The sequence below is a fragment of the Myotis davidii genome, unplaced genomic scaffold, assembly GCF_000327345.1.
Source record: "Myotis davidii unplaced genomic scaffold, ASM32734v1 scaffold506, whole genome shotgun sequence".
Lineage (NCBI taxonomy): Eukaryota > Metazoa > Chordata > Mammalia > Chiroptera > Vespertilionidae > Myotis > Myotis davidii.
The window spans coordinates 398,502-413,089 of NW_006297140.1; the positions used below are offsets into that span (position 1 = coordinate 398,502).

At 34.9% G+C, this 14,588-nt stretch overlaps 1 protein-coding gene across 3 annotated transcripts in view; it reads right to left on the reverse strand.

The window, feature by feature from the left end:
- Window positions 1-14,588, reverse strand: part of SLC16A7 (solute carrier family 16 (monocarboxylate transporter), member 7) — a 137,878-nt gene that overhangs the window by 3,159 nt on the left and 120,131 nt on the right. For all 3 annotated transcript variants that reach the window (XM_015569803.1, XM_015569802.1, XM_006772734.2), the window contains one exon: window positions 3,053-3,196. In XM_015569803.1, the coding sequence (XP_015425289.1) occupies window positions 3,053-3,196 (144 nt within the window). The remainder of the gene's footprint in view (window positions 1-3,052; window positions 3,197-14,588) is intronic.

Below are 14,588 nucleotides of genomic sequence, written 5' to 3' on the forward strand. Positions count from 1 at the left end.
CTTATAAGCAATCTTAGGTCTCCCCAGAGATATTTCTTCAAAGCCATGCAAATAATAAAAAAGAATAATAAATTCATGTCATTAGTTCCATGCTCTCCATCCTCACATTCCACATTTCATGAATATAGATGCATGTGCGTGTTAACTAAAAAGCAGATAATTTGGGGGCTTGAGACATAGTCTTATTTCAGGGAGTAGAGGTTATTGTTCATATAAGTCACAAGTCCCTGCTGTCTAGGCGCTTCTTGGCAGTGCTAAATATCGCCTTTGAAAGTTCTTTCTTATAGCTCGCCACGGTACCATTTAGCAATAGTAATGCAAAAGTTTGTTTAAAAAGTACACAAAGTTGATTGATATAAACTACCTCTCTTTCACTCTTCACCTATATATTATTCCATATTATTTTAAGAGTTATAGAAGTACAAATTCTGCATTTACTAATCTATGTAATTGAGACAGTACTGCCAAGTAGTTAAGTATTTAGATTCCGGACACTCAGTTCTGAGTACAAATACTTATTGCAAACAATACAAATGTTTTCTATGAGGAGGAGGGTCCGCTGACTGGGAGGAACGAAGAGCATGCTTGGAGAGTAACAGGGCAGTATGCTCCCTGATTCTACCGCTGCCCTCTGCCGTACCTGCGAGATATGCAGAATAAGTGTAGAGAGACCCAACATACAAATAATAAAACTGACCAGCCTATAGTCAGTGGCTTGAAAGTGGAAGAACTAAAATTAAAACTCAGGAATTGTTTTCAAATGTATTTTTCTTTTTAACTTTTACACACACACACGCACGCACACACACATATGAGAGAGAGAGAGAGAGAGAGCCAAAATTAAAACTCAGGAATTGTTTTCAATGTATTTTTCTTTTTAACTTTTACATACACACACACACACATAATGAGAGAGAGAGAGACACACTACAAAGAATAACATTGTCATGAGCTTCTAGCTCAAGTGCAGGATGAGTTGAATCCTCTTATTTATGCATCCATTGGTTGATTCTTGCATGTGACCTGACTGGAGATCGAACCCACAACCTTGGCTCACAGGGAGGACACTCTAACCACCTGAGCTACCTGGCCAGGGCCCAAGTTGTGTTTTGAAATTGTGTGCTAAGTTTCTTCATCCTATGCCATCTCCTCTCCCCCAGTCGCCATTCTGTCACCTGGAATTTTACTTTCAGATGGTAATCCAAGTTCTCCTTAAGAGAGAGTGGCCATCTATTTCCTATTCTGGCATGGCAAAACAAGCACGAGATTTGAAATAAAAAAAAATCTAAATCTGCCTCAACTACTTACCTATGTGTGCTACTTGGCAAAACATTTAGACTTCTTCAGCTTTAATTCCCTTAACAACAAAAATACGGTTGCCAAAATCAACTAAATTCTAGAACTGTGAGATATTATATAATGACATTGTGATGATTGTTATTTGCTAATATTTATTTAAAAGTAATAAAAATGCTGGGCACTCTGTACTCCATGTTAACTTTTTCATTTAATCATTCCAAGACCTCCCAAATAATAGCGCTATCATTTCCCTCATTTTAAAGACAAAGAGAATGGGGCATAAGAAGGTTAATTTACCCAGGATCACACAGCTAATGTGTGCTGAGTCAGGTTTCTGAAAAACTTGTCTGATTTCAGATACCAAAAAGTATTGGCTGACAATAACTTACGATAATTTTTTTATAGGTGTACTTAATGGTTGACTCTAGCAGCACCAAAGCCTCCAAGACCCAAAGGAATGGAATTAAAGTTAGAATAATATACAGGGTGGGGGAAAAGTAAGGTTTGCAATTATTTGTATTACAATAATTAATAAATAATAATACAAGAATAAACTGTTTCACACACTCACAACTGTAAACCTGTTTTTGCCCCACCTTTATAATACTGTTGCTATTTGTGGTGCAGTAATTCCCAGATCACCTTTTCCTTAATACATCTACTTGTAAACTTAGCCTTACTTCCATAGTCAAATATAATGCATGGCATTTCAGCACAAAGGAAAGGGCATTCTCTCCATTCTGGCAATGTTTTGGATAGAGTAAGATTCTCTCACTCACAAAAGATGTTTTACCATACCAAGAAAAGAGAGAGAGAGGTGTTGATAGGAAGTAAAGAGAAGGATTTAACATCACTATGTTGTAGGCTTTAATGCTTCAAATTTTTCTCACCACATGACACATAAGTGCAAGGTTAGACTGACCTAAAAATCACAATAAAAAGAGAAATATGTCTACCTTGTTATCTGTGGGCATAAGAAAAAGATTCAATTTCTTTATATATTGAAGTCTAATTTTTCTTACCACTGAGTACAGATTTGTTTGATTCAATTTATTATTGAGGCTAATAAACATTGTTTTTTCCAAATGTACATATTCAGGTCAGTTTAAGTCCAGAGACATTTTGCATGAGAAACAACTATAACCACATGCTAGGACGTCATTTGAAAATATTTGTGTTCAGTGGCAAATGTGCCTTCTGGAGCTTATACCAGAATCATTTTAGGAAGGAAACAAAGGGGCACCAACACAGAGCTCCACCATAAACAGAATACAATAATTCTATTGTTAAAGCTAGGTCAGTGCATCCAGAAAATAACTCTTTGCCACCATTTTTAACCTATTGTGTAAAATATCATATATTGTAAATACTATATTTGATGAAAAATATAGTATTGAAAAATACATTTTTTTAAATGAAGCTATTTATATGCCAGAAAGCTTCTGTCAGCCATCTTAACTGGCTGAAGAGTAAAGGGTAAAATGACAAAAACAGGCCAACGCTCTTTTGTTTTTGAGATTTATATGATAGAGCATTATGTATCTGATGAATCATTTTCTCCCATTACCTGAAATAATTTTGATTGGACATTCCATAGCTAGTATTTCAATGTATTAGATGAAAATAATTCAAGATCGTACCTGATATAAAATAAAATTCAAAGAAACAATGAGAATGCTCTATTGTTCCTGTATTTTAGAGAGCTTTGTGAGCAACATGAGTGTTAAAATACTAAGCTGAAGACAGAACTTACCTCCAATGAATCCCACAGTGACGTAGAGCTCTATCACACTGGTGCTGAAAGAGGCTGCGACCAATCCCACACAGCACAGCAAACCTCCTAGCATCACCACTGGCCGGCTGCCGTATTTATTCACCAAAATACTGCTTATGGGACCTGAGTACAGAGATTAAGAAATATTCAGTTGCTGGGTCGTTCATTTTTAACATTGTTAATTTTGAAAGCTGAGAATGCACATTTTAATGATCAAAGAAAAACAGCAGTACACAGAGCATATAATGAAGACTTCAGTACATTCCAATCAGTTTGACTGGTTATCTTTAATCATACATGTAAAAGCACATAAAATAACACATGAGAACTACATAATATATAGTTTATGATCATAGTCATTCAACTTTTGAGACAAAATATAAATTGTCTAAATATCTTAGTAAATGCAGGAAAATTTATGTAACAAAAATCTAGCCATGATATAAATGACTTGTGTTAGAATTTTTTTTTTAGAATACTGTACACACACACACACACACACACACACACACACACATGCTCTTAGAGTTCAATTTCTAAATTAGAACCCATTATGCTTTTTCTTTAATATTGTTTCTTTGATTCTAAGACACCAGTTGTTTCCATATCTTATTGTATTAGAAATAAGGATATCTTACACTTGATGATCTCTGAACAATTCCTGTTTATCAGGGTGCAGTCATAGGTAGTAATGTAGCTATCATGGCCCATGAATGCTTAAACTGTGCTAGTATGTTATTTCTGTCGCTTGGTTGGGCAATAAGAATAACTCACATTAACTCATACTTTAATCAAACCATTTAAGGACCATTTAAAATGGAATATGAAATCCTCATTGTTTTCTGAAAAATTTTTCTTTTGACACATTCTGATAGGGCCAAGAAAGTACCAGTCCAAACTTGCAGAATGGACGCTGTAGTTTAGATGGAATTACCAGAAAAAAATGGTGGATTTCTCCTTTAAAATGTGCTCCCTCATGGACAAGGAGAACAAACTCTTACGTTAAACATGAACATCAGGATTTGGACTCAAAAACTAATTTAGGAGAGCCAAATACTGCCTGGAAAGAAGGTTTTGAAATGCCCTGCTCAATTTTTTTAAATGTACATTTTCTGGATATATGTGTGTATTTGTGTGTATATGCATAAAATATTCAAGAATGATTAAATTAAAGTAAGTATGTCTTTAAAAGCTCTTTTGGTAATTATAAAATTAAAGTTATAAATACTAATAAAGTGCTGCATCTTATTTTAGTGCACATCATTTTTTTAATGGTATTTTATAAAATAATGGTACAACTGCCCTCGCCAGATATACCTAGGCTGTGGGTTTGATCTCTAGCGGGGCACATATGGGTATCAACCAATGAATGCATGAATGGGTGGAACAACAAATCCTTCTAAAATCAATCAATAAATATTAAAAATAATATACAATTTAACAATTGAGGCTTAGAGTCAATGAAAATCCATACTAGTTTATAAAACTTGTCAATGTGTAAATGATTTAATTTGACATTCCATTTTTCACTTAAAATTATATTTCATCTGAAACTAGGGACACTACTTTTCTTAAAATAATTTAACTAACTCAATTTAATTCAACATAACTCAAATTAGTTTAATACAGTATTTCTTGAGCCAGTTTTCACATGCCAAGGATGAGTTAATCCTCAATGCATTATAGTCCAGAGAAAGAAATAATCAAGAAATTATTTTAAGAACTGTGGTGGGTGCTTTGATAAAAACTAGACAATCAGAATAAATTCAAAGGCATTTACCAATTATTTGGATTAATAACAATGATCTCTTCTCAGTAGCACTAATATTATGTATACCATTTTCTATGTGGTGCCTAGATAATTTAAAAAATGAGTTAGCTGGTTTACTACATTTTATAATTCTGTTTGCCCAAAATGTGTAAACTTAAATTGGAACATAGGCTGTGAATCACAACTAAATTTGCAATGTATGTGAAATAATTATATCTAAATGTTCGGATAACTACATCAAAGCTTTCCCATCACTGTGATTAACTAAAGAAAGTCACTAAAGAAAACATTTAGAAGTGCTGGCATTTTTTTTTTGAAATGGCTTAGATAGTTTCGACATTGGGATTAGTCAAAATGCAGTAAGAGTTATAATCTTAACAAATAATTTTATTTTAAGCTATATACTTTAGTTAAATGATATCTATATAGAATACATTTACATAACTTTTCTATAATCTTTTTCCTGGCCAAAAAACACACAACAAGAACACTTCATAAGTGATTATTTAGAAATAATCAAAGCTCCATACTCCACTACTTCCTTGTCTTCTGAAAGCTACTTCTGTCAGCTACTTCCGTTTTTCTTGGTATGGCTCCATAATACTTACAAAAAGGATACTTATTCTGCAAGGAAGCTTTTGTGGGTTCTTATAAATTACAGTTTGCCCACTCTTAGAACTCCTGTTGCACTTAGAGTTGGTAACACACACACACACACACACACACACACACAATTATTTACTCTCCATTTCATTTGTTTGAATCTTGTTCATACATATAAAATGTCATAAAATATGTCTACTTTGTAATAGTTGTTGGTCAAAATTTAAATTATGATATAAAGTAAAATACACTCATTTTGTAAATAATTTTTAAAAAATATATTTTACTGATTTTTTTACAGAGAGGAAGGGAGAAGGATAGAGTTAGAAACATCGATGAGAGAGAAACATCGATCAGCTGCCTCCTGCACACCCCCTACTGGGGATGTGCCCGCAACCAAGGTACATGCCCTTGAATGGAATTGAACCTGGGACTCTTCACTCCGCAGACAGATGCTCTATCCACTGAGCCAAACCGATTAGGGCTGTAAAGAATTTTTAATGCTTAATATTAGCTTGAGGAGGCATCTAACATTAGATGTAAAATGATACCGTCCATTATCTCTCTATCTTACAAGCAGCTTAGTTTATTGTCACTAACAAGAAATATAAAATTAATAACAAAAACGGATTCTCACCACATGTGATTTTTATTTAGCATGAGCTAGCTTCCCAGGTGCCCCCTTTTGATTAATCATAGGCCTAATTATAGACTGATCTCATTCATTCATTCATTCATTTATTAATTCAATCATTCTGGAAGTTTGTACTCAGCATGTGTTTTCAACTAATCATGATGTTTAATCATTAGTTATATCAAAAAAGAAAACTCTGTACCTACTGATAGTTATATCTGAGCCCATATCTAAGTACAGCAGTTGCTGTTCATCAAAAATCTTTGTTCTATTTGCTCATCAAGCAGTTATTAAAAATGACATGCAAGAATAATAATGTCTTATTTGCAAAAAATTCACAAAAGTATCAGACTGTATCTAATTTCTTCTGATCCTGCTTTCCAATCGAAGAATTTTTAGTGTCAAGGCCACATGCGTGTTAACTATGAAGTTGTATAGGAGAGTTTCCTCAGAGAGCAGTGTAAGGATCTTGATACTGTCACCTGTATTCCCACTACTTCCTTGTCCTCTGAAAGCTACTTCTGTCAGCTACCTCTGTTTTTCTTCGTGTAGCTCCATATTTACCAAAAGGATACTTATTCTGGTAAAGAAATTTCTGTGGGTTCTTATAAATTACAGAGTTTGCCCACTCTGAGAACTCCAGTTGCACTTAGAGTTGGTAACAAATACACATATACACAATTATTGAGTCTTCATTTAATCTGTTTGAATCTTGTTCATACATTCTATTCTAAGCTTTGTGAAAGTAGCTGCTACATATACTGTTATTCATCATGCCAAATATTCATCATTATTTATTGAGTTACTACTCTTTGCAGTTAGTGTGCTAATAATTGTGAATTATTACATATGATTTTTGTGGCAATTTGATGATATAATTGCCTAATTAAAGTTACGTAACATTTGATAAAACTGAGGTGTGCAAAGTGCTTAGATAACTTGTTCAAGATCACATCAGAATCAATGGTAGAATGTGGATATGAGCCCAAAGGCACCTGATTATAAAACTGTGCTATTAACTACTGTGCAGAAAAGAGTCATCAACAGCAAGGCTAAGATACACTATCCTTCAAAAGGCCTGATTTTGTGCCCAACTGGTGTGGCTCAATGGTTGTGCGTTGACCTATGAACCAGAAGATAACAGTTCAATTCCTGGTTAGGGCACACTCCTGGGTTACAGGCTTGATCCCCGGTGCGGGGCATGCAGGAGGCAACTGATCAATGATTCTCTCTCATCATTGATGTTTCTATCTCTCTCTATCTCTCCCTTCCTCTCTGAAATCATTAAAAAGAAAGAAAGAAAGAAAGAAAGAAAGAAAGAAGAAAGAAAAGAAAGAAAGAAAGGAAGGAAGGAAGGAAGGAAGGAAGGAAGGAAGGAAGGAAGGAAGGAAGGAAGGCAAGAAAGAAAAGAAAGAAAGGCACAATTGCAAGTTTGGGCTTTAATTGGCATCTGCAAACTTGGATTTCAGAAGTACCCCCATCATTCCCTAGCTGATAAGAGTAGCTCACTGTGCCTAAACTGTTTTACAAACAATCAACAGTGTAGTTTTAATAAACAAACAAACAAACAAACAATGTAGTTTATCTTGAATATATGCTTTCCTCCTGGGAGTCTGGAATTTTGGTATATGCCAGACAGGGGATATCTATGTAACCAGTAACCAAAACGAAACCTTAAGCACTGAGTCTCAATTGAGTTTCCTTATTGGGCAACACTTCACACATGTCAAAACCAATTGCTGAAGGAATTAAACCCATCCTTTGTGATTCCGTTGGGAGAAGACTTTTGGGAGTCTGCAATTGGTTTCCCCTGTACTTTGCCTGATGGGCTTGTTTCTTTCTGATTTTGTTTTGCAGCCTTTCCATGCAATAAGTGATGGCCATGGAAGACATTTTTGAGTTCGTGAATCTGGAAACAAATCATCAAACCTGGGTGTGACCTCTCTTACTGCTCATTTTGAATTTTGGTACAGAACTTATAAACAGATGGGGTTTGTTAGTATTTTTAAAGGTATGACATATATATGTATGTATGTACACTAGTCTATTGTTTTGTATATTGTTATTCTGTTCTGTAGATGTAAATTCACAGCACTTGTTACTTCTTCTGTATGTTACATGAGTACATAGTAAATGCTGTGAGAAAATTTGGAAAGTGTGTTATGTAATGAACATTTCATAAAATATATTTGATCACGCTAAAACCATGAATTGAAATTGACTATGAATTTGAGCTATATAAAATTTTATATGCACAGTATAAACATTAACAGGAGAAATGATAAAATGCTATAATTTATTTTTCATTTGCTTTATTTCCAATTTGTATATGTAGTATCCTGTCAAATCAAATGATAGAAAGCATTAGTTCAAGACTGGGAGAAAGTTATTTGCAATTTCAGAAATTTATCTGTGTTACAACCATAATATTTTTATTAGTAACAAAAACATTTTAATTTTGAAATATTTTTCAAAGAGGTGTTTTTTGAATTAGAAAACTGGGAATATTTTAAGTTGGACAGAGTGTGGGCTCTTCTTCATTAACTACCTGTTTGCCTGAGGTCGATTTCTGCACTGAAGTTGGGCTTGAAAATCCACATGGTTTCTCTCTCCAGGTGATTTTCTTTCATTTCAATTCAGTGAAAAACATGAAAGGAGTGTCCCTGATAATTAGAAAGCGGCCATTGCATTTGCTTTTTGAATGGATGAAGACATCAATGTTACCCAGGTACGTCATCAGTTAGCACATTGCTCTATAAGTGCCACAGGTTAACTTACTGGAGCTCATTCAGCTCCACAAAAGATGAATCTTAATGTCGGCTGAAGACACCGTGTATTCACTCAGCATTTAAGCATATAAATGTTTTCAGTCAGTGCTTTGAGTAGCTACAGAAGTCAAGAAAGGGACTGATTAACGTGATAGGTGTGCTTGCTGTATAACAGGGACAGAGGTGACATGGTCCACAAACGCAGCTTTGCATTTGCTATTTCTTCTTTTGGGAATGTTCTCCTTTTTATATGTAAACTAGAGGCCCAGTGCACAAAATTTGTGCAGGGGGGGGGGATGGTCCCCTCAGGCCAGCCTGCATCCTCTAGCAGTCAGGGACATCCCTCTCACAATCCAGGATCCCTCGCTCCTTACTGCCAGCCTGCTCACTCCTTACTTATGTATCATAGCGACCAGTGTGGCAGGCTCCTTACAGCTTGGCTCACTGCTCCTAGTGCTACTGCAGAAGCGGGAGATGCTGCCACCACTGCTGTTGTGCTTGCCAGCCATGATGAGCATGGCTTCTGGCTGAGCAGCACTCCCCCTATGCAAACACATTGACCATCAGGGGGCAGGTCCCGCATTGAGTGTCTGCCCCCTGGTGGCCAGTATGTATCATAGCGACCAGTCGTTCTGGTCATTCCACCTTAATGGTCGCTTAGGCTTTTATTATATAGAAGATGAGTCATTTTTCTAATACTCAGGTCTCTGTAGATATATCGACTACTCGGAGAGATTGCTCACCATTCCAATAGCTGAAGCTGTAAAACTTTAATGAGGTACTAAATGCTATTTTTAAATACACTTATAAATCTATAGCTCATTTTCCATTCCTTCCATATTTTTCTTTTTGCACATTTCAGTGCCTGTCTGCCATTGGCCTGGTTGCAAGACAAGTTCTTGAATTTTAACTAAAAGATAGTTATTTTATGTGTTTTTTTTCTTTTCCTCTCTGTACATGGACTCTTCCATTTCTATATTCATTCAACCACAGAGTTTTTCCAACTAGGCATCCTCACAACTGTTTAAAAGGGATAATCATGCTATTTGTATTGGAGGGGAAGGGGATAGACAAATTGACATCAAAATCTTTTCATACAAATCATTCCCTATGCCCAAGAACAGAAATGCCAAGCACTTCCTTGGTGTGTATAGGTCACATTATTCTCAACCAGGAAAAACATTCTCACTTGTTTAAGGCGATACAGTGCCTACATAATAATAACAATAACATTTATTGAGGACTTGGCACTTCTAAGCTCTTCACATTATAAAATCACATTTAATCCTACTACCTCTCTAAAAGTTGGTAGTATTTCTTCATTCCCATTTTATTTTCATTCCCATTTTATAAATAAGGAAACTGAGGTGCAAAGTAATAACTTTTAAGGATTGCTCAAGCACTCTGCTATAACTGCCTATGTGAAGAGTTTTTTGTGTTTTTTTTTTTTTCTGGGAGGAATGAGTAAATATTGTTTACATACATAATGCTCATTCTTTAAAATAAAAATTTACATTTATAACTACATTACACAAAATTTACAATAATGTTTAAGAAGAAAATAAAATAAGGCTGTAATTGCAGAACTGTTGGTTACCTGCCCAAGAGCCACGCTATCTTCCTTCTTAACAGAATCCCAATTTTAATTTATACCTGACCTCTTCTGTGAGAGCCCAGGCCTAACACTTGGGAGTGAATCATAAGTGAATCATGATAGGACTGTTCCCATTACCAAATCCTGGTTTGAGCACAAGCATTTTGTGACGATGCATATAGGAAGAGCCTCCTGGGGACATCTAAGAAAGCATTTCCTCAGTCTTACAAAGCAATAAAATGCCTCAATATATTTTCTTGACAATGTGATGCCTGGAGGTGCCATAGTCATCGATGGGCCATGAAGGGTGCTTGGAGATTAGGTGGATTAGCCCTTGATTACATCAAAGAGCCAATGAATCAACCAAGCCAGGAGCTGCCTTGCTTAGACTTCTTTGTGATATGACATCATGAAATTTCCTTATTAGCTAACCAACAGGCACTGGATTTTTCCTTACAGTCTAAAATATCCCAACTAATCTGAAAATAGAAAAAATTCAATTTCTATTACAAATCCATAAAATCTGTTAAGACTATCTCACACTAAGTAGTAGTTAACGTCTACAAAATACCTTCTTTTCCTCTAAAGCTTAAAAAGTTACTTAGCTTCAAATAATTATCTCAGTATGATCTAACTACAGAACAGTTAAAGTGATTCAGACTTTTCCAATTTGTTATTCTCAGTTCAAGATTGAAATAAAATCTGTTAAGACTATCTCACACTAAGTAGTAGTTAACGTCTACAAAATACCTTCTAAAGCTTAAAAAGTTACTTAGCTTCAAATAATTATCTCAGTATGATCTAACTACGGAACATTTAAAGTGATTCAGACTTTTCCAATTTGTTATTCTCAGTTCAAGATTGAAATAGTTTAATCTCAATAGGATTTTTGAAATGGGGATATGTAATTCAAAATGTATCTTAAAATATATATATTTCCATTAACCATTAACCAATTTGTAAATTGAAGATTCCTATCTGTCTTAGGCAATGGATAAACAATATGACCAATTCCAAAGGATGCTAACATACATTTCTGATCATGAATATTTTCCCCTCATAACTCTTACTGCACATAGACTACTGTATGAAGCCCTATAAAATTTTATATTTTCCCCTCCATCTACTCTTCAAAATTAGTTTTAAATAACACTTTTATAATGCATGAACTTATCTGTCTAATGTAATCCTCTAAGTTTTTAACTGCTACACTACTTTGTTCCTATCTCTCTTAAGATAAATATTATTCTACCTTGTTGTATACTTATTTGCATATTTGCATTATTCACTAGAGTTTAAACTGGAGGAGGGCAGAGGTGTAATATTATTCATATTTATAATCTACTTAGGCATAGGAGAGTTTATTTATTTAATATAGTAGATAGTGATTATCTTACATTTAATTAAGTTAAATTGTTTTATAAGTTGATTTAGGATTGTCATATGATGCTACAGTGACTTAATTAATATGATATCAGTATTTATCATAGAAAAAGTTTAAGAAGATGCTTAATCCACTATGTTTCTTTCTCTTCTTATCTAAAATATAATGATACAAAAAAGTCAACACATATGTGAGGATAAAGATCATTTTAGAGAATGGTATATGATCATCATTCATCTTAACTCTTCTTTATAAAAGTACTTTGATTTACATCAACAAAATGAAAAGAAAACCCACTGAATGGGAGAACATATTTCCCAATAATATATATGATAAGGAATTAATACCTAAAATTTATAAAGAACTTATAAAACTCAACACACATTCCCAAAACCAATCCAAATAAAAAATGGGCAAAAGACCTGAATAGACACTTCTCTAAAGAGGACATACAAATGGCCAATAGACATATGAAAACATGCTCACCATCATTAATCAGAAAAATGCAAATTAAAATTACAATGAGATATCACCTCACACCTGTCAGAATGGTTATCATCAATACATTAACAAACAAATGTTGGCAAGGATGCGGGGAAAAGGGAACTCTCGTACAAGGCAGGAATACAGATTGGTGCAGCCACTGTGGGAAGCAGTAAGGAATTACCTCAAAAAATTAAAAAATGGAACTGCCTTATGATACAGTGATCCCACTTCTGAGAATTTATCTGCAGAAACCCAAAACGCTAATTTGAAAGAATATATGTACCCCTATGTTCATTGCAGCATCATTTACAATAGCCGAGATATGGAAGCAGCACAAGTGTCCATCAGATGAGTAGATAAAAAATCTGTGGTACATTTACACAATGGAATACTACTCTGCTGTAAAAAGGAAGAAAATTTTGCCCTTTATAACATCATGGATGGACCTGAGAGTATTATGCTAAGTGAAATAAACCAGTCAGAGAAAGACAGGTACCATATGATTTAACTCACATGTGGAATTTAACGAACAAACTGAACTACCAAGGAAAATAGAAACAGGCTCTAATAGATAGAGAGCAGGCAGACAGATCTGGTGCTGGTGCTGGTGGTAGGGAGTGGGGGTGGAAGGATTGAGCAAAAAGAAAAAAAAGAGAGAGAGAGAGAAAACTCATGGGCATGGACAACAGTGTGATTGCAGGAGTAGTGAAAAGGGAGTGGAGGTAGAAGAGAGCATAGAGGAGATAAATGTTGATGGGGGGAAATTAAAAATAATAATAAATTAAAAAAATAAAAGTACCTTGGTTTATGAGTAAAGATGTTTTAAGCAAACAAAGTTCCCAACTAAGGTTATGAGGTCCTCTTACCCCTGAATATTCTTGCTACTATTTCTACAGCACATGGGATTTACATATAGTGTAGAGATAGTTGTATTTGTGTATGTGCCTGTGTGTGTGCCTGTGTCTGTGTGTGTGTGTGTGTGTGTGTGTTGTGTATGATGAATCCAAGGGATATAGTACCAAAAGAATGTGGGTATGTAATTCAAAATGTGTCTTAAAATATATATATTCTATGTGCACTTTTTACATAAGTCCTAGTATGCTATAAAGTACTACAGAGTAATAACAATTACTGTTCTTTAGTTATTCCAGAGAATAACTAATAACTAATAAATGGTCCTCCCTTGGCTAATATTCTTGGTTATCAACTGTGTATCCATTTTCTCCTGCTTCTTCTTGTGGGAGAACACAGATTCCTTTTAGGAGCCTGCTCTTCATCATGCAGCCTTAGGTTTAGAGAATTAAACTCTATATTGAGATGGTCATTAATCCTGTTTTATAAAGCCCGTCAGGGAAATCTCATTCCCCTCCCCATTGAATGATTTAGGGCTGGGCTGGGCTCAGCTTATGCTGTAATCCTGGCGAATGAGACATGAGTGGAAATATACTAGCAATTTCTGAGAAAAGTTCTTTTCTTCAAAAGAGATACAGAGAAGTCACTAAATGTTGTCTTGAACGCTTATGTTGCATTGAACCACAGCAGCCAAACTGTGAATATAAAGAACTGGCTTGAAGAAAAGGCTGAAACACAAAAGCTAGCCATTCCAAGAACATCACAGTGAAATAGACTTGGAACCTACTACTGCCATTCTATAGTCAACCTATATGTAAAAATCGTATTAAATGAGATAGGTGTTTACTTAGTATGTAAGCCTATTGAGTGTTTAAGCTGAAAGTATCTCTGCAGATACACCTGAAGTAAAATAAATTAGCTCTCTTTAAATATTGTGGTATAATGAAGGATAGATTTGAAAATACCAAGAGTAATTCTAACAAAAAAGTTTGGTTCAATCACATGTTTAACCGAGAAGCTGTTATTCAGTTTACTTTGAAGAATTAGGTATTTCTGTTCAATAGTTTGTTTTACAGGCTTAGGAAGAAAGTGGCACACATAAATTTATTGTACTACATGCATTCATAAATTAAATAGCTTTAAAGTTGACAAAAGTTTATTGGTTTTTCTGAACATCATGGGAGTTTGGATTAAAAATGTGATATCGCCGAAACCGGTTTGGCTCAGTGGATCGAGTGTCGGCCTGCGGACTCAAGGGTCCCAGGTTCGATTCCGGTCAAACGCATGTACCTGGGTTGCGAGCACATTTCCAATGGAGGATGTGCAGGAGGCAGCTGATTGATGTTTCTCTCTCATTGATGTTTCTGGCTCTCTATCTCTCTCCCTTCCTCTCTGTAAAAAATCAATAAAATATATTTTATTA